The sequence below is a fragment of the Bidens hawaiensis genome, unplaced genomic scaffold, assembly GCF_021521415.1.
Source record: "Bidens hawaiensis isolate Kalapana, Puna unplaced genomic scaffold, B.hawaiensis_p1.1 tig00028284_1, whole genome shotgun sequence".
In the NCBI taxonomy this organism is placed as follows: domain Eukaryota; kingdom Viridiplantae; phylum Streptophyta; class Magnoliopsida; order Asterales; family Asteraceae; genus Bidens; species Bidens hawaiensis.
Window position 1 is genome coordinate 128055 of NW_027505115.1, and position 20250 is coordinate 148304.

The 20250-nt window shown below is 35.1% G+C and overlaps 1 protein-coding gene across 1 annotated transcript; it reads right to left on the reverse strand.

Annotated features, from left to right (window-relative positions):
* Positions 1 to 13349: 13349 nt before the first annotated feature.
* LOC143610822 (uncharacterized) lies at positions 13350 to 14051 on the reverse strand. Its single transcript, XM_077085194.1, has 2 exons — positions 13740 to 14051; positions 13350 to 13685 (listed from the first exon to the last, which is right to left on the reverse strand). The coding sequence occupies exons 1-2, from the start codon at positions 14049 to 14051 to the stop codon at positions 13350 to 13352; spliced, it is 648 nt and encodes a 215-aa protein (XP_076941309.1).
* Between the last annotated feature and the right edge of the window lie 6199 nt (positions 14052 to 20250).

A 20250-nucleotide genomic window follows, 5' to 3' on the forward strand; every position in this document is an offset into this window, starting at 1 on the left:
CAGCAAGTTTTGAATTAATAAATCATGACACCGCCACTGTAGTAATCTTCATACCACTACCCACCTTCGAGAAGACAAGCATCGCAAGCTACCTTTTGTTTTCCTTTCTTTCATATGTATTGTTGCTATAAATATTATTCTATTTGAGCATTTTCAAGAAAGATCTTATATATCGATTTCCTTTCAAAGGTTGTTTACGAATTAAATATCAAGTTTGGTTATTGTTATTTAGTGAACTATTTTCATTCATAGTTACATTCTAAATTGGTTTAATTTGTTATTTCTTGCAGTCTACAACTGAATTCCCATAAACGTAATTGTTTAGGGGAAGTTGAGACTATGTATATGTTGAGTTTATTATCATTTTGATTGTCTGGTGTATCCTTAATTTTAATGTTTCATCAATTTGACCAATGTTTTAATTTGATCTAGAAGTTACAATTACTTATTCTTGATTTTAATGTTTTATCAATTTAAGACTAATGTTTCACTTTTTCAATTATTCATGTGATTCTTAATCTCAATGTGACCTTTATTCACATTGATAATTTATCAGAAATTTTGATTTGTTTAAACGAGTCATATTGACTCCAAGGATTTACTCTATTCGGTTATTAGAGTTTCGTTTATTTAACTTATTCTCAGACCCAATGCTTTATTGACTTACATGCTTATATTTTATTAGCTCAATGCTACATTATTTACTCTGTTATTCTCGATTCCAATGTTTCGTTTACTTATGTCGATGTTCATGACTTTAACATTTTCATTCTAGATTATTCTAGAATCCCTCTATTTCATTAAAATTTCAATAACATCGGTTATTTCGTTTAAACCTTTGACCTCAGGGACTTGGTTATATATTCTCCTTATTTTCAATCTCCATAGTTTACTATTCTTGATTTAAAGGTTTTTATATAAGAAATTATTTATCTTAAAACCCACACAATGGGACAGATTATGTGGACCATCCGACGATAAAGGTAATTATGGGTCGACACGTAATTATCCAAGTCCTCGCATGGAAGACATAATAAGTACGTTGTGTGCAGTAACTCGAAACCTGGAATAATATTGAAAGACGGGTTAAATGCAGTATGATAAGGGCATGGTGGATACGCCGCTGGTACATCCTATATATAAGTGCCCTTGCCATATTCCCATTTGTATGTCTTTCGGACCATTCAAAGATCGACGTTATTGTTTTTAATTAATTGTGTATTTGTAAAATTGTTAAAACCTAAAACAACTCATTGTATTAGTTATTTTCTTTTAAAATATTATTCTTATATTAATTTCTGGACGAAATTTTTAAAAGTTGTGAATCCTATAACATTGGTTCCTTTTCAAACCCGAAAAAAAACCCGACCCATTTTAAATTTTAGGTTTTGCTTATATATATATCACTTCGTTTAATGTATTTTATAGTTGTCGATTTTTATTTAATTCATTAGATCGACCCGATTTATCGTTTACACGTATTCTCGCTTATTATTCATCATTAATATTATATTCACGATGAGCTACATTTATCATTCGTTCGATTTCTTTTCATTTTATTCAATTTACGAAACTCTAGGGTATTATGTTTAATCAACCCGCAAACGTTACAAGTTTAATTCGAAATCTATCCATGTTTTATAATTTCTTTTTCATTTCAAATATACTTCAAAGTTCAAGGTTTAACATGGAAATATATATTAATTTTGTTTCATTTATAACTAACTCAAAGTACAAGGTTAAATATATAAAAATAATTAAAAATCTATTTAAGAGAAACTTGAAAGTTGAGGGGTATAATGTGTAACATATTCAAATTAATACATTAAAATTAGAAAAGAAAATCCAGCCCAGTTCCCCCCCCCCCCCCTCCAAACCGACGGTTTTCCAGCCGTCTCTTCCGGCGAAAATTCCGGCTACGTATGCTCCTCCTGCCAACCACAAAAACGAGTCAAAATCACAAATTAACACAATTAAATGTTTGCAATGGCCATAGACCTTACCAATCAATCATAATCATCGTCCAAAACGTTCAACTAGTGTGTAACTTCGCGCGTATTAACTGACGGATTTTCGGCCAAAATAATAATCACGAATTAACTCGTTTACGTTGCAATTACGCATATAAATAGATTCCTAATCTCAGTCTAAACCCATTCCCCATTTCAATAATCACTAAAACACTCTTGATAACTCAAAATCGATTCGCTAAGTTTATTTTCCGGCGAACCTTATTTCTCCATCAAAACAAATCGTCACCAGGTAACTTTTATATGTATTTCATCCATTTTTAGCTGATTAAAAATAACCCTAAACTAATTTCAACAAACACGGAATCAAATGATCGAATTGAATTGTTAAGGTTTTGAAGAAATATGATGAACACTTGTATTTATATAAATATAATAGTTTATGTTATGTTAACAATTGGTCAGATAGATCATATGGTTAAGTCATGTAGGTGTGGAATCAAGGACCCGAGTTCGAATCCGGGTCAATGCATATCATTTTTGTTTTTTTTTTTTTTTACTCATTTACTTATTATTGTAATCAAGATTTATATATTAAAAATCATAATAAATTAAATAAAATTATTTTTAAACTAAATAAATTACTTATAAATTAAATATAATTTGTATTTTATCAATTGCCATCCAAAAACCCTACACTTCCTACCCATTAAGTTTTCGTGAAAACCGTTAAAAATAATATTATATTATTTATCTTTTCGTTAACATATTACTTTTGTTTACGCTAAAATAAATCGTTTTCAAGGTAAATTCTAGTCAAAGTTCGTACTTCGTAATTATATTTCTCGTACCTAAAATAAAATGTTAGTTGAAACAACACCTAAATAATATTATATTATAATCCCTTGTCACTAACTTTATCATTCGGTTTCGTTAGCTTTATGACTCGTTAACATTACCATTTTCAAGTTAAAACAATCATCAAAATCCCTAATTCACAAATATTACATTCCTCATTATAGTGTTAAATTGTTATTCAAATGTAGTTAAAATAATGTTTAATTAAATAAAAACGTTAAAATTCCGTTAAAGTTTAAGTATAATCTTACAATATTAAAATACCATAACATGCTTTATCACAATAAAAGAATATTAAAATAATGTAAAGCCCTTAAATTAAAGTATTCTTCAACTTTATTTATCCTGTTAGTTAGATTTCGTTTTGTTTCAATTATAGTTCGAGAAGTTCAGTTGCTTTGGTCCTGTTATCACGCTTATGGTTTTTATTACAAGTTTATCGTCGATTTCGAGGTGAGTTTCTCACAACCCCTTTCTAAACGTTTTCATAATTTGGGGTAGCATATGTATCTATTACAAATTCAAGTATTACGATTTCGATAACAGACTGCAATTCACTATATGGACTTGTGAGTTACTTGATTACTTGCTCGAATTTTATTTGCACGTGGTAGTCCCAATAAGTATGATCATACGCTCCCCTTTTCACTCAGGTCCATTGTATCGAGTGGAAAAGGGCCTCATTATCCGAGTACGTTGGTTTTTACCAACTGGAAAGGACCTTACTTGCGTGATTACCCGAGTATGTTGGTTGACACCAACTCGAAAGGACTTTACTTGCTCATTTATCACTTGTCCATGAATTGCATGATTTTTATGTATTTATATAAAACTGTGGGAACTCACCAACTATGTAGATAGTTGACATTATTTTATGCATATGTTACAAGTACCGTGATTAGAGAATGATACTTGGAGAAGACACTAGACTTTGGTTATTTAAACAAATGGATAAAATGTTTAGTTGTATTTATATTTTCTTGTATTCTTTGTTTGCAAACTTGTGTATATGATGTTTAAATCAATTAATGATAATATTGCCACTTAATAGTGTCACATGTGTTTTGAACAATCTGTACGTCACACTCGGGCGTTTCCGCTTTAGCCGGGGTGTTACGTCTGCTTAGATTCCGTTGGATCTGAGTATAAAAGTTTCTAAATTTGAAGATGAAGAAGATTTTGATGCTACGAGATATCAAAAGATTGCCAGGGGTCTCCGATACCTTTTACAAACTAGTCCCGACTTGGCGTATTCGGTCGGAGTCGTAAGCCGGTACATGCAAAGCCCAAAACAATTTCATGCAACTCTTATAAAGCAAATTCTTCATTATATTTAAGGTACTCTCGGTTTTGGTATTTATTACACTCGTGGGGAAAACGTGCTAGTTGGTTATAGTGATAGTAGCAATAACATTGACCAATATGATGGCAGAAGCTCTACGTGTCCGTATTTTATCTTGGGTCTTCACCAATTACTCGGTGTTCTCAGAAACAAAGTACAGTTGCACTCTCATTGTGTGAAGCAGAGTACATGGCGGCAAGTGCAGCCGCGTGTTAGGCGGTTTGGCTAAGGGAATTGATAAGTGAGTTATTCAACAAGGAAATTCAAGCAGTGGTGTTAGGTATCAATAATACATCAGCAATAGCTCTCGTGAAGAATCCAGTTTTCCATGGAAGGACCAAACACATTAAAACTTGATTTTACTACATTCGGGAATGTGTCAATCGTGAAGAAGTAACTGTCGAACGTGTTAGTAGTGTTAACCAATGTGCCGATACCTTGACGAAGGCTCTTGGGAGAATCAAATTCAAGGAGATGCGGGAATTACTTGGAGTTGAAGACTTGTCGGTTTCGAGTCCGAAATTCCGAGGGTGATTGTTGGGAATTTCGGTTTAAAAGGCGTTTGGCGTGCAAGGTTAAGTAACATGATTTAAGGAGTGGATAATTATAAACAATTAAATGTGCTCAGATTTAATTGTTAGTATAATTATTATGTCGTATTCTTTAGCAATCCTAGTTGTAGTCTAAACGTGATATGTTAGATTATAAATACCCGTGCCTTGGGGTTTGGAGATTGTAATATGAGTAATTGAGTTTTGTGAAGTTTCTTAATAAAAATATTTGTGTTTGGGTGTTAGCTAAATTCGTGTTCGTGTTTAATACCTGGTATCAGTTCATTAATTTTGCGTCTCATATTTTTTAAATTAGTTTACCTAGCGATTAATATTGAATCGAGTAAACTTTTGAATATTTTTTGAAAAACAATGCTTTTTATATTATTTTTTGATTATTTATTAACTTTTGATTTATATTTTATTATGGGATCATATAGTTTTTGGTTATTTTTTAAGTTGAAGTTGCATTTATATGAAACTACAAGTTAAGCTATTCAACTAGGCTGAACCTCCTGACAACCCAGTTCAACAAGTTGTACCCTTTTTAGCCCGATCTGATACGAGTTGAAAACCATTTTTAGAACATGGAAGGGATCTATCTTCGTGGATGGATCTCGAAAAAATCAATTTGTTAGTAAAAGCCATATGCTTTCTAGTGTAAGAATTTATTTTATTTTTTTGAATGGCCAACAAACATAGAATGCCTAGGTACTCCGTACGGGTGACCCAATGGCTAGAGGCCACCGCTAGCTGGTCCAACCCAGCCGCACGAAGCCCTTAAGCGTCTCCAAGTTATCTTCAGTTCCTGGGAAAACCCACCCGCTCGAAGGCCCACTGGTGGTAAAAACCCGGATGCCCTCAGGATCGAGCTAGAGATCACAAAGATCCCAGTCTTCCTTTATTGAGCCACCCATGTCCCCAAAGTGTTGCAAGTGAGAATTGAACTTGGATCTCTATTGAGAAACCCAAACTTCCTGTCACTACACCACATTGGAAAGGACAGTGTAAGAATTAAAACTCATATATAATACGATGATAACATGTAATTTAATTAGAAAATTGAAAATATTAAATCTAGCAAATTTAAATTTTCAATTCAACCTTTTGATTTTTAGTTTTGTTCAAAACTTTAATATAATTTTGAACTTAAGTTGTGTGTAACATATATTCAATTGTTTTTTGAACAGCAACATATATTCAATATATATTCATCGATTTAAAGTGAAAATACTACATGGAATTAAATTTGAGTTCAATTAATTTGCGAATAGTTTTAAGGAAATTGTTTTCACATGAAATTTAAAATTCATTTTTACGTTTATGTACAAGATATCATCATTAATATAGCATGTTATGTTTTCGTAACATAGTTTATTGGTTAGCTTATGCAGTAGATTGCTAACATAGTTTTACATTTATTAGTGATCAAAATAGAGAACGATCAATAAAGAAAACAAACTACAATTTTACTATAGTTTTACGATAATGCTTTGTATTAACACATTATCAGTCATATTATTTCACCCAACCCTTTGGATTTGGATCCTTCCAAGAACTCATATAAAACCTATCCCCTTTCATTAGCCAATAACTGTGAGCGCACATGTTGTGATCAGCATATGCGGCGCATATGTTATGCGTCCAACATATGTGCCGCATATGTTTGTATATATATACTTTGTTTGTTTTCATTTGTAAGTACTCTTGATTCCAGACCAATAAAATTCTCTCTTTCCTTCTTTTTAGTTTTCTTTCGTGTTGTTGGTTTTATACAATTTCATGGTATTAGAGCAAGGTTATTAAGGTCTGCTCGTCGTTTTAAAACCGGTTTTTCATTCTTTCTCTGGTTTTTCTTTCTTCATCAGTTGTTTTCTCTTGATTCTTGATCTTTTTATCATTATATTCGTTTTATTTCTCCTTTTCAGTTGGTTTTCATCCGTTTCTTCCATAAATACTTTCTTTTCATCTTTTTTGTCATTTTCTCGGGGTTTTCTCCGTCAAAATTCCTTCAAACTTTCACCAATTGTTTCTTATACATCCGTTTCAAACCCTACCAAAATTCATCTCAATTCATCCATTAAATCCAATTCTATATATCAAAAAGTTCTCTTTTCATTTCAGCGCATATGTCTTAGGCATATGCGCCGCATAAGTCTATTCTTCTTTCACGCATATGTCTTCACATCTAACATATGCGCCGCATATGTTATGCGGCGCATAAGTATCTTCGTTTCTGGCATCTTTTGCGCATCAGTTCTTTTCTTCTTGTTCTTCGTTCTTTTTTCTGTGTTCTTCTAATAGAAGTCCCTAATACTTCCTTTATTTAAAATCTCACGATCAATTCATCTAATCCCCTTTATATTCATCAATCCGACCACCTTAGCATGATTCTGGTCTCAAAATTCTTTGACGGGAATGGTTATAGAGCCTGGAAACGAGCAATGTGTATCGCTCTTTCTGCTAAGAACAAATTTGGGTTCATTAATAATAATGTACCCATGCTAGCTAATCAAACACATCTTTCTCTCTGGCATAGATGCAATGATATGGTGATATTTTGGATTCTCAACACTCTAAATCATGATATTCGTGATAGTGTTTTGTATGCAGAAACGGCTCAAAGTCTTTGTAATGAGCTCAACTCTAGATATGGTCAAGCAAGTGGTGCTAGAGTTTATCAACTTCAAAAGAATCTCTGTCAAATCTACCAAGGAAGTAGTGATATTGCTACTTATTTTGCTAAAATGAAATCCTATTGGGACGAACTGAATATTGTAAACTTCATTCCTTCTTGCACGTGTGGGGCTGCTCATGCTTTTGCCAAAAGAGAGGAAAATCAAAGGCTAATTCAGTTTCTTGTTTGACTGAATCCAAATTATGACATGATCAGAAGAAATATTTTGATGATGTAGCCTCTTCCTTCTATCGATCTTGCTTATGGGATTTCGATACAAGATGAAAAGCATAGAGAAATTCACACCACCACTGATTTCACCGGATCCTCTGCTTCTATGCACGCTAATACTAGAGGACTGGTCAGTGGTGGAACTGGAGAAAACAGGATAACTTTGGTGTGTACTCACTATAAATGGAATGGCATTCAGTGAGCAAGTGTTATAAGTTGATTGGTTTTCCAAAGGACTGTAAATTTGCTAAAGGAAAGAAGTTTGCTAACCTTGATAAAAAATAAGGACAAAATGATCAAAAACATTATGATCAACAAGGAATCACTCAGCAACAGTATCATGACTTGATGATATTGTTGCATCAAAACAAACTCCAACCTGGGACTTCTAATACTTTTGCTGCTAACAATGCTACAACCATCAATCATGACTCTTTCCGAGGTATAATGTCTTGTAATTCCTCCAAATTTTCTTCAAAATGGATCATTGACACCGGTGCAAATGATCATATGTGTCATGATCAAAATTTATTTTCAAGCGTTTCCTTTCTACAAAATCCAATTTTTATCACTCTTCCTAATGGCACCGTGTTACTGTTCATCAGTATGGGATTGTTCCTTTAACTGATAAACTTTCTTTGTCCAAAGTTCTTTTGGTACCACATTTTAGAAGTAATCTTCTTTCTGTTTCAAGATTATGTTCTGATACTGATGGTACTGTTTTCTTCTCTAAAAACAATTGTGCTTTGCAGGCCCCTTTTCTGAAGAGCCATCTCAAGATATGTCGTTTTCTATGAAGCTTTAGCCCCTTCAATCCCAAACTCTAAAGAAAGCTTTATTTTTCTATCCATTGAAATTATCAATCAATTCTTTGATGATCCTTCCCCTGCTTCCACTTCTCATACAACTCCCGATTCCATTCAAAATTCTTCTACTGCTTCTGATAATCCAGTTCCTCCTTCTAATGATTCACGTGTTAGAAGATCATCCAGAGCTTCTGTTCCTCCTTCTTATTTGAATGATTATGTCTGTAATCATTCTGATTCTTATCACCATTGCTTTCACACTGTCACTAATTCATGCTCCTCTTCTGTATCTTGTTCTTCTTCTCAACTTCTTCTTTCATGTAAAAATCTCACTACAGCTATCTTTGATTTACATGAGACTGCTTCATACAAAGTAGCTGCAACTATTCCTGAATGGCAAGATGCCATGAAAGCAGAGTTTCAGGCTCTTGAAAATACTAATACTTGGGCTGCTTTTGATCTTCCTATTGGGAAGAAGGCTACTAAAAGCAAATGGGTGTTTAAAGTGAAACACCGAGCAGATGGCACGGTTGAACGTTGTAAAGCACGATTGGTGGTAAGAGGAGACACTCAAAAAGAAGGGATTGATTATAATGAGACTTTTTCTCCTGTTGTTAAAATTACTACCATTCACAGTCTTGTTGTTGCTACCAAATGAAGTTGGCCTCATTTTTAAGCTTGATGTTAATAATGCCTTTCTTCATGGGGATCTAGATGAAGAAATTTATATGTTACCACCGCCTGGTATGGAGCTCCCTAATCATCAAGTGCTTAAACTTCAGAAATCATTATATGTTTTAAAACAGGCTTCTCGAAAATGGTATGGAAAATTGTCGTCTGCTCTAAAGACAAGTGGGTATATGAGTTCTCCGAATGATCATTCTTTGTTATATAAATCTATGGGATCGTCGGTGGTTTATGTCGTTATATATGTTGATGACATACTGATTACTGGGAACAATTTGGAGATCAATAATCTTAAAGCTTTTCTGAGATTAAAGATTTGGGGCGTCCTAATTACTTTTTGGGCATGGAGGTTCTTTATACTACAAATGGTGTAATCATGTCCCAGCACAAATTTGCTAGGGACATGCTATTAGAATTTGATACCTCTAATCTTTCTGTTATCAATTCCCCATTACCTCATCATTTCCAGCTTAAGGTTCATGAGGGTATTGCTATTAATGAACCTTTACAATACAGAAAACTTGTTGGGAAACTTAATTATCTTACACACACAAGACCTGATATTGCTTTTGTTGTTCAGTTCTTAACTTAATTCATGCAAGATCCGAGAATTCCTCATTGGAATGCAGCTCTTCATACCCTTTCTTATGTAAAATGAACGCTATCTCAGATTATTTTTCAACAACAATCCTTCTTTTAACTTACATGCTTTCTTTGATTCCAATTGGGCAGCATGTCCTAGTACACGACGATCGGTTAGTGGGTTTTATGTTTCTCTTGGTGGTTCTACAATTTCTTGGAAGTCTAAGAAACAACCCACTGTTTCCTTAAGTTCTGCTGAAGCTGAGTATCGATCACCTCGTCGTGTTACTGCTGAGCTTGCATGGTTAACTAGACTTCTTACTGAGTTTAATGTTCCTCACATTACTTCGGTTAACCTCAAATGTGACAGCCAAGCTACAATTTACATTGCCAAGAACTCGGTTTTTCATGAGGGAACAAAGCATTTCGAGATTGATTGTCATTCTGTTCGCGAGAAATTACAAGGTCTCATCAATTTAGTTCACACAAAGACTGCTGACCAGCTTGCTGATTTATTTATAAAGAGCTTACCAGGGCAACATTTTCATAAGCTTTTGTGCAAGTTAGGTTTTTCTCAACCTCCAACTTAAGGGGGGGTGAGCGCATATGTTGTGACCTGCTTATGCGGCGCATATGTTATGCGTCCAACATATGCGCCGCATGTGTTTGTATATATATACTTTTTTTGCTTTCATTTTAAGTAGTCTTGATTCTAGCGAAATAAAATTCTCTCCCTCTTTTCTGTTTTCTTTCGTATTGCTGGTTTTATACCATTTCAATAACATTCTTCTGTTCCACAATGACGAAAACGCTCATGTCCAATTGTATCATCAAAAACATTTTACTTTAATTGGTGTGGTTGTCAATTAAAGATTGTATACCAGTGAGTACTTTCTGTTAGGATTAGATGCACACACGAAACTGAACACACACGCGAAAGCAATAATGAACATGAGGATTTAACGTGGTTTGGTCTAAACTGACCTACGTCCACAGGTGACAACTAGGCATTCTTTATTGAGTTACAACGATTACAAGTGCATAGCTTTGTTTAAATAGAGACTGAACTAAGGTTTGTAAATTACTGAACAAGAAATCTGAACTGGGTTGGGCTTGGGCCCGACCGCCCACACCCGTCTCCTCTTTGACTTAAAATAATAAACCGGCCCGAACAAGGCCTACGAACCCAACAATCTTCCACTCGGAGGCCTTGAGTACTCTCGTCTGCACTCCTGGTCGTACTTCTGCAATATGAACCTTAAACTTCTTTTAGTTGCCACCGTCTTCACATCAATGAATCTGAAGGCCCGTTAAAGCTCCCCGGAGCTCCAACACGACAGTCACGGCTAAAATAGCCCCTGGCCCGTTCTCTGTCTCTACCAACTTCCACTGTAACGAACTACCGGATCCAGAGATAACCTGAGAACAAGAACTCTCCATATTTAGCAAGTAATTCACTGGAGAGATTTTTATAGCTAGAATACTGGATTTCTTAATCCACCGTCGACCTAGAACTGTAACTGAAACACGATCTGTGCTCCCACTATCACGATGTCCTCTGACTGATTTAACCTTCCTAGCTCGTTCATCCTGAATCTTCATTTTGGCTTTGGGTTTGTTACTTGCAAAACGAACATTCTTCTGCCCACGAGATTCTGTGAACTTAACTTTGTCTTTCACCAAAACTAGATCCACTCCTTTCGACGACATATCGACCATATAGAACGAACCATTTTCTTACCACGAGCAACCATGAGATTCCCTTTGACTACTTTCCATTGCCCATTTCCAAACTTAACATCGTGCCCCTGGTCATCCAAATGCCCAACTGAAATTAAACGTTTCTTCAAACCTAGAATAGCCCTCACATCTTTCAAAGTCCAAGAACTACCGGCTGAATGTTATCAAATCAACATCTCCCATACCCGTAATCTCTAGAATATCATCGTTCGCAAGTCGAACCTTTCCAAAATCCCCAAACTTAAGATTCTTCATCGTTTCACTTCAGTGAGTGACATGAAACCGTGCACCAGAATCCATCACCCAAGCATCAACGTTACTCTCAACACTACAAATAAAAGCCTCATCACTACAAACCCCGTCATCTGTGTCGTCTTCTGTAATGTTCACTTCTTTCTTACCATTCGGACACTGATTCCTGAAGTGTCATTTCTCTTTACAATTCCAGCCTTCAATATCCTTACGAGTCTTAGACTGACTCCTCTTCCTGCCCCCACTGCCTCGTTCTTTTCTCCCACCTCTGCTTTCTTAGACTAACATATTACCTGATGATTCGCCTGAACCTCTGCGTCTTGAATCTTCTCCCAGAATCAGATCCCGAATCCCATCAAAAGTAATTTTTGTAGACGAACTACAAACCGCAGTCACTGTTTGCGACCAACTGTCGGGTAAAGAGGATAATAACAACAGGCCTTGAACTTCATCATCAAACTTAATGTCGACTGACACTAAGCAGGAGAAGATCAAATTAAGATTATTGATATGCGTTATAACTGAATCCCTCTTTCATTCTTGTTGTCACGAGCTCTCGAATAAGATAGACCTTATTCGCTGCTGAAGGCTTCTCATACATGTTGGATAGTGCCTCCATCATACCACGCGCTTTGGTTTCTTTCATGATATTAAACGCCACATCTTCCGACAACAACAATGTAATACAAACACTAGCATTTTTCTCTACCTTCTTCCAATCTTCATCTGACAACGTTTCTGGTTTTTCATCATCAAGTACTACATCTAAATCTTTCTGACAAAGTAGAGCCTCAATCTGCATCTTCCACCAACCAAATTTATGTCCATAAAACTTCTGTATCAAAACATTTCCGTCTTCTGCGATGACGATAATTAAAACGAAAAACTGGATAAAAAACAGAGACAGACACAGCAATGGCACGGGCCTGAACTTAACAGCTGTTCTACTGAACTCTGTTAAACAATCAACCTATTTAAACCGCAGTGGAAATACGAACTGTAAATCAGAAACGGAAACTTTAAGCTGAAACGATAAAACCTGACAAACGCAGGTTGGCACTAGTTTTCGATTTCGTTAAACTGTTTCTTTTGATATGACGACAATTCTTCAACGAAAAATAGAATCTTGATTCAACTTGTTCTTGGCTCATTCTTTGCAAAATATGATTTCTCCTTAAATATATATTTCTTGACCAAACTGCCAAAAAATAATTCTCCAGCCCACTCAACTCAAACAAACCGATTTCATGCCCTTGTTCACAGCCAAAAATAAAAAGAGAAAAAGAATAATAATCTTGAAACAGAAAGAAGATTATTTCTAAAATGTGGTACCAAAAGAACTTTGGACAAAGAAAGTTTATCAGTTAAAGGAACAATCCTATACTGATGAACAGTAACACTTGTGCCATTAGGAAGAGTGATAAAAATTAGATTTTGTAGAAAGGAAACGCTTGAAAATAAATTTTGATCATGACACATATGATCATTTGCACCAGTGTCAACGATCCATTTTAAAGAAAATTTGGAGGAATTACAAGACATTATACCTCGGAAAGAGTCATGATTGATGGTTGTAGCATTGTTAGCAGCAAAAGTATTAGAAGTCCCGGGTTGGAGTTTGTTTTGCTGCAACAAAATCATCAAGTCATGATACTATTGCTGAGTGATTCCTTGTTGATCATAATGTTTTTGATCTTTTTGTCCTTTTTCCTCAGCAAGGTTAGCAAACTTCTTTCCTTTGGCAAATTTATAGTCCTTTGGAAAACCAATCAACTTATAACACTTGCGTACTGAATGCTCATTCTTTTTACAGTGAGTACACACCAAATTTCTCATATTTTCTCCAGTTCCACTACTGACCGGTCCTCCAGTATTAGCGTGAATAGAAGCAGAGGATGCGGTGAAATCAGTGGTGGTGGTGGTGTGAATTTCTCTATACTTTTCATCTTGTATCGAAATCCCATAAGCACGATCGATAGAAGGAAGAGGCTACATCATCAAAATATTTCTTCTGATCATGTCATAATTTGGATTCAGTCAAACAAGAAACTGAATTAGCCTTTGATCTTCCTCTCTTTTGGCAAAAGCATGAGAAGCCCCACAAGTGCAAGAAGGAATGGAGTTTACAACATTCAGTTCGTCCCAATAGGATTTCATTTTAGCAAAATAAGTAACAATATCACTACTTCCTTGGGAGATTTGACAGAGATTCTTTTGAAGTTGATAAACTCTTGCACCACCATCTTGACCATATCTAGAGTTGAGCTCATTCCAAAGACTTTGAGCCGTTTCTGCATACAAAACACTATCACGAATATTGTGATTAAGAGTGTTGAGAATCCAAGATATCACCATATCATTGCATCTTTACCAGAGAGAAAGATGTGTTTGATTAGCTAGCATGGGTACAGTGTTATTAATGAACCCAATTTTGCTCTTAGCGGAAAGAGCGATACACATTGCTCGTTTCCAGGCTTCATAACCATTCCCGTCAAAGAATTTTGAGACCAGAATCATGCCAGGGTGATCGGATGGATGAATATAAAGGGGATTAGACGAATCGATCGTGAGATTTTGAACAAAGGAAGTGTTAGGGACTTCCATTTAGAAGAACACAGAAAAAAGAATGAAGAACAAGAAGAAAAAAACTTATGCGCAAAAGATTCTAGAAACGAAGATACTTATGCGCCGCATAACATATGCGGCGCATATGTTAGATATGAAGACATATGCGTGAAAGAAGAATAGACTTATGCGGCGCATATGCCTAAGACATATGCGCTTAAATGAAAAGAGAACTTTTTGACATATAGAATTGGATTTTATGGATGAATTGAGATGAATTTTGGTAGGGTTTGAAACGGATGAATAAGAAACAATTGGTGAAAGTTTGCAGGAATTTTGACAGAGAAAACCCCGAGAAAATGACGAAAGAGATGAAAAGAAAGTATTTATGGAAGAAATGGATGAAAACCAACTGAAAAGGAGAAATAAAACGAATATAATGATAAAATGATCAAGAATCAAGAGAAAACAACTAATGAAGAAAGAAAAACCAGAGAAAGAATGAAAAACCGGTTTTAAAACAATGAGCAGACCTTAATAACCTTATTCTGATATCATGAAATTGTATAAAACCAACAATACGAAAGAAAACTAAAAAGAAGGAAAGAGAGAATTTTATTGCTCTAGAATCAAGAGTACTTACAAATGAAAGCAAACAAAGTATATATATACAAACATATCCGGCACATATGTTGGACGCATAACATATGCGCCGCATATGCTGATCACAACATATGCGCTCACAGTTATTGGCTAATGAAAGGGGATAGGTTTCACTTCTTTCTTACCATTCGGACACTGATTCCTGAAGTGTCCTTTCTCTTTACAATTCCAGCCTTCAATATCTTTGCGAGTCTTAGACTGACTCCTCTTCCTGCTCCCACTGCCTCGTTCTTTTCTCCTACCTCTGTTTTCTGTGACTAACATATTACCTGATGATTCGCCTGAACCTCTGCATCTTGAATCTTCTCCCAGAATCAGATCCCGAATCCCATCAAAAGTAATTTTTGTAGACGAACTACAAACCGCAGTCACTGTTTGCGACCAACTGTCGGGTAAAGAGGATAATAACAACAGGCCTTGAACTTCATCATCAAACTTAATGTCGACTGACACTAAGCAGGAGAAGATCGAATTAAGATTATTGATATGCGTTATAACTGATCCACCCTCTTTCATTCTTGTTGTCACGAGCTTTCGGATAAGATAGACCTTATTCGCTGCTGAAGGCTTCTCATACATGTTGGATAGTGCCTCCATCATACCACGCGCTTTGGTTTCTTTCATGATATTAAACGCCACATCTTCCGACAACAACAATGTAATACAAACCCTAGTGTTTTTCTCTACCTTCTTCCAATCTTCATCTGACAATGTTTCTGGTTTTTCATAAAGTACTACATCTAAATCTTTCTGACAAAGTAGCACCTCAATCTGCATCTTCCACCAACCAAATTTCTGTCCATCAAACTTCTGTATCAAAACCTTTCCGTCTTCTGCCATGACAATGACTAAAACGAAAAACTGGATAAAAAAACAGAGACAGACACAGCAATGGCACGGGCCTGAACTTAACAGCTGTTTTACTAAACTCTGTTAAACAATCAACCTATTTAAACCGCAGTGGAAATACGAACTGTAAATCAGAAACGAAAACTTTAAGCTGAAACGAAAAAACCTGACAAACGCGGTTGGCACTGGTTTTCAATTTCGTTAAACTGTTTCTTCTGATATGACGATTATTCTTCAACGAAAAATAGAATCTTGGTTCAACTTGTTCTTGGCTCATTCTTTGCAAAATATGATTTCTCCTTAAATATATATTTCTTGACCAAACAGCCAAAAAATAATTCTCCAGCCCACTCAACTCAAACAAACCGGTTTCATGCCCTTGTTCACAGGCAAAAATAAAAAGAGAAAAAGAATAATAATTCACAAACGCATTATAGCACTCTGTTTCCTTCGGTGTTTACTAAAAGAGAACAAATTAAAATTCAACCCCTTTTTTATTTGCTTTGTGAATCCACAAGAAGACAAAACCAAAAACGAAACTGGTTTCTTCTCTTTCGTTCTTGAATGGTGCACAGTAATTAAAAAAGAGAAAACATATCAATACCCCCAAGATGCAAAGAAGTGGTTGAAAATCAATTGATTTCCAACCAGAACCCAAACTCAGATGTCAGTGGCTGGGTAGCAAAATCCTAGTTGGCAATCAGTTTTCTCTTCTCGGTGGCGGCACAGAGCACCAACCGGCGGCGGAACCCTACCTTCGATCACTGGTGCGGCGGCGACACGGGGAACTGATTCACCGTGTTCTTTGTGTGATCCCGAACCTAAGCTCTGATACCACTTGTTAGGATTAAACGCACACACAAAACTGAACACAGACACGAAAGCAATAACAAACACGAGGATTTAACGTGGTTCGGTCTAAACTGACATAAGTCCACGGGTAGCAACTAGGTATTCTTTATTGAGTAACAACGATTACAATTACATAGCTTTGTTTAAATAGAGACAGAACTAGAGTTTGTAAATTACTGAACAAGAAATCTGAACTGGGCTGGGCTTGGGCCCGACCGCCCGCACCCGTCTCCTCTTTGACTTCAAATAATAAACCGGCCCGAACAAGGCCTACGAACCCAACACTTTCAGCAAGCTGCTTGCAATATTTCCACCCATAATTTTTGCTCGGGTTCAAATTGGATTCTAGCAAGATTACAATAAAATATTAGTAGATTACAGTCTAGCAAGATTACAATAATATATCATTATATTACAAGATTATTGGCTTCATTACACAATATTTACTTGATCATATTCTCCTATTCTTTTACTTCATTATAACAACTCTACTCTCACTTATGCCTTTATAAAGAAATACAGGTCTAACCATTTTCAGCACAACCACAGCTCTAGTTCTCTTAATCCATGGCCAATGGCATGAAAGCATACCTCTTTTGCTTGCTTCTGCTAGCACTTTCCTTTGTCCACACAACAAATGGTTTTTGTGCTCAGTTACACTGGGATATGAAAATCTACAATGGCATGAATTACCCCATTACAATCCACCCGACAAACAAAGATGGCGCTGATTTAGGACCTCACAACTTAATGAGCCTGAATGAAAGTTTTGCGTGGGATTTCTGCGAGAAGTTTGCTGGAAGTACACACTGGTATACACTATTTTTTTGGAATCCAAGAATACAAAATTATACTGTTTTTGATGATACAATCCGACACGAGTGTTTTCATCTGCGTGGGTCGGAAGAATGTTATTGGATGGTGAGAGAGGATGGGTTTTATATGAATGGTTGGGACGACCCATTTCCAAAAGGTTGGGTGAAAAAATATGATTGGTAATGTCAATGTGTAAATGTAATGGTGTAATTTGAGACATTATCCAATAATAATCGTATATCCATTGTTCTCTATTTAAATCACTATAGAGTCATGATAAACTATTGAACTAATCGATCTACAAGCATAACAAACAGTATTTATGATGATGGCCGGTGTTAATCAAAAACGTAAAAATTCCGAGATTCCTAAGAACCAGATGATACACTTATACATCCTTTTTAAAATGTTATACAACTGAATGTTACATAATCGTTCACCCAACTATCTTTTATAGCATTAATGCACCATATACAACCTTTTTACGTAGTTCACGTAATTCTCAACGTAAAATTGGTATGTAAAAAGAATGTGTGCCCAAGGATGATATGTTGCTTACAAATTTCACAATGAACTTCAAATTTTTAATCTCTTTTATTTCATGTGAAACTAAAATTATTATTTGCATTATAAATCAATGTAGTCAACACATAATTCTGGAAATTATAAATGTGTTTCTGAGAGAGTTGGGGACGCCTAGTCATCCTCTTCTCGTCCGCATTCCCATGCCTCCCTGCCAGACTTCAAGCCCACAACCGGGAATGGGCGTGCAGGTCAGTCCCGAGGGTTTAGTCCTGATGATTTAAATATCGAGTTAAATATATTTAAGTTGATTAAGATCCATACCTATTATATAAAAATAGTTATATATAGAAGATTGATCAAATGCAAATAAAAATCCGTACTAAATATACAGACTGAACAAAACCACCACACCACATCTCCCATCTTCTTCCTCATTCAACCACCAGACCCCATCTCCATCTTCTTCCTCATCCACCACAAAATCACCGGACTCCAATCACTCCACCGCCAACCTCCGCCACCTTTCCTTCAACCAAGGCTCCGTTGCCTCGCCGCCGACACCAACCACATCTCTCGTATCTACAACTGCGATCCGGCAAGACTTTGACTCTTGTGGCGGCATCGCTGTCGTTTTCTGCTGCAACATACTCGCTCTAATTGGCGGCGGCTGACCACCAAAGCCGGTGTATCGTTCCAATCAAAAGTTGAATCCCTACGTCTCCGGCAAAACTAGATTATTATGATGATGTTAGAGAAAAATCAGAAGATATGTGTTTATGATTTCGCCGATTTGAAGCTTTTCATGGCATATTGAAACAAGAAAGTGTGTGATTTGCCGATTGATTTGTAGTTACAGGTTTTTGAAGCAGACAATTTGAGAAAGAAGAAGAAGCAAATTCAATAATTACTCTACTAATAAAATAATTACTCTAGTTGAAACAAGTAAAGTAATAAAATTACTCTATATAGTTACAAACAGAGTAATAAAATTACTCTATTTGTAAACTATAATTACTCTATTTGTAAACTGTATAGAATAATTAAATTACACTACAAACATGAAGTCCACTTATTTACAAAAATGCCATCGCCTCCAATTTTGTTTTAGTTCGTACGCTTCGCACACATTTTATATTTGTATGTTATCTTTACCCTATATATATATATATATAAGGGAAGGTTATCATACAAAGTGAAAACTTGTACTAAATGTGCGCAAATTTGGGAGATGGCATAATTGTAAATAACAGTAAATTGATTCTTCACCTTCACAAATACAATCGATCGACATCTTAATCAAATTTGATCACTTCCATCAAATTGTTTCCCAAACTCCATCAAAATCGCCCGGCATCTTCATCAAATTAGTTTGATTTTAGAACCAGCATCATGAGTCACACACTTCAATTTAAGTTTTGCTCGTTCAATTGAACTCACATAATGAACTAACCAGTCGCTTAAAGTTTCAGAAGTTTTAGGGTTTTTAAATGATGTTCAGGTGTAGAAGAAGACAATGATAATTACTCTGATAGAGTAATTCTTTATATAACTAGAGTAATTATAAAATCAAACAATTACCACAAACTAATCTAGAATTGACGAACGAACCATTAAGGTACCAATAGAACCCCTGTTTCACAAATTACTCTACTTATAAATGTTTATTACTCTACTTGTAATATAAAGTTACATTACTTGAAATTGAAAATTACTTTACTTATACTATAAAATTACACTGCTTGAAATTGAAAATTACTCCATTTGTAATAAAATTACACTACTTGATAATGATAATTACTATACTTATAATATAAAATTACGCTACTTAAAATTGAAAATTACTTAAGTGTTATGTTTACTCACAATACCGGTAACATAATTACTCTACTTATAAATGTTTATTACTCTACTTGTAATAAACATTACTTAAAATAAAAAATTACTCTACTTATAATATAAAATTAAATTACTTAAAATTGAAAATTACTCTATTAATAAAATTATATTACTTGATTTTGAAAATTACTATACTTATAATATGAAATTACGCTATTTAAAATTGAAAATTACTATAATGTTATGTTTACTCACAATACCAGTAACATAATTACTCTACTTATGACAAACTCTAGTTATATGTTTAGATTATAATATCCAATTATATAATTACTCTGTTTAAGAAAATAATTACTCTATATATCATTTGAAAACATTTGAAGTGTAATAACCAGCAACTATTATACTTTGTTTTTTGAATTTTTTGTTGTTTTAAAAAATCTCAGTT

Excerpts from the sequence above, each read along its gene's own strand:
- LOC143610822 (XM_077085194.1), bottom strand. The coding sequence starts at position 14,051 with ATGGTGATATCTTGGATTCTCAACACTCTTAATCACAATATTCGTGAT. Across the intron at positions 13,686-13,739 it reads AAAGGCTAATTCAGTTTCTT|CCTCTTCCTTCTATCGATCG; the intron begins GTTTGACTGAAT and ends TTGATGATGTAG.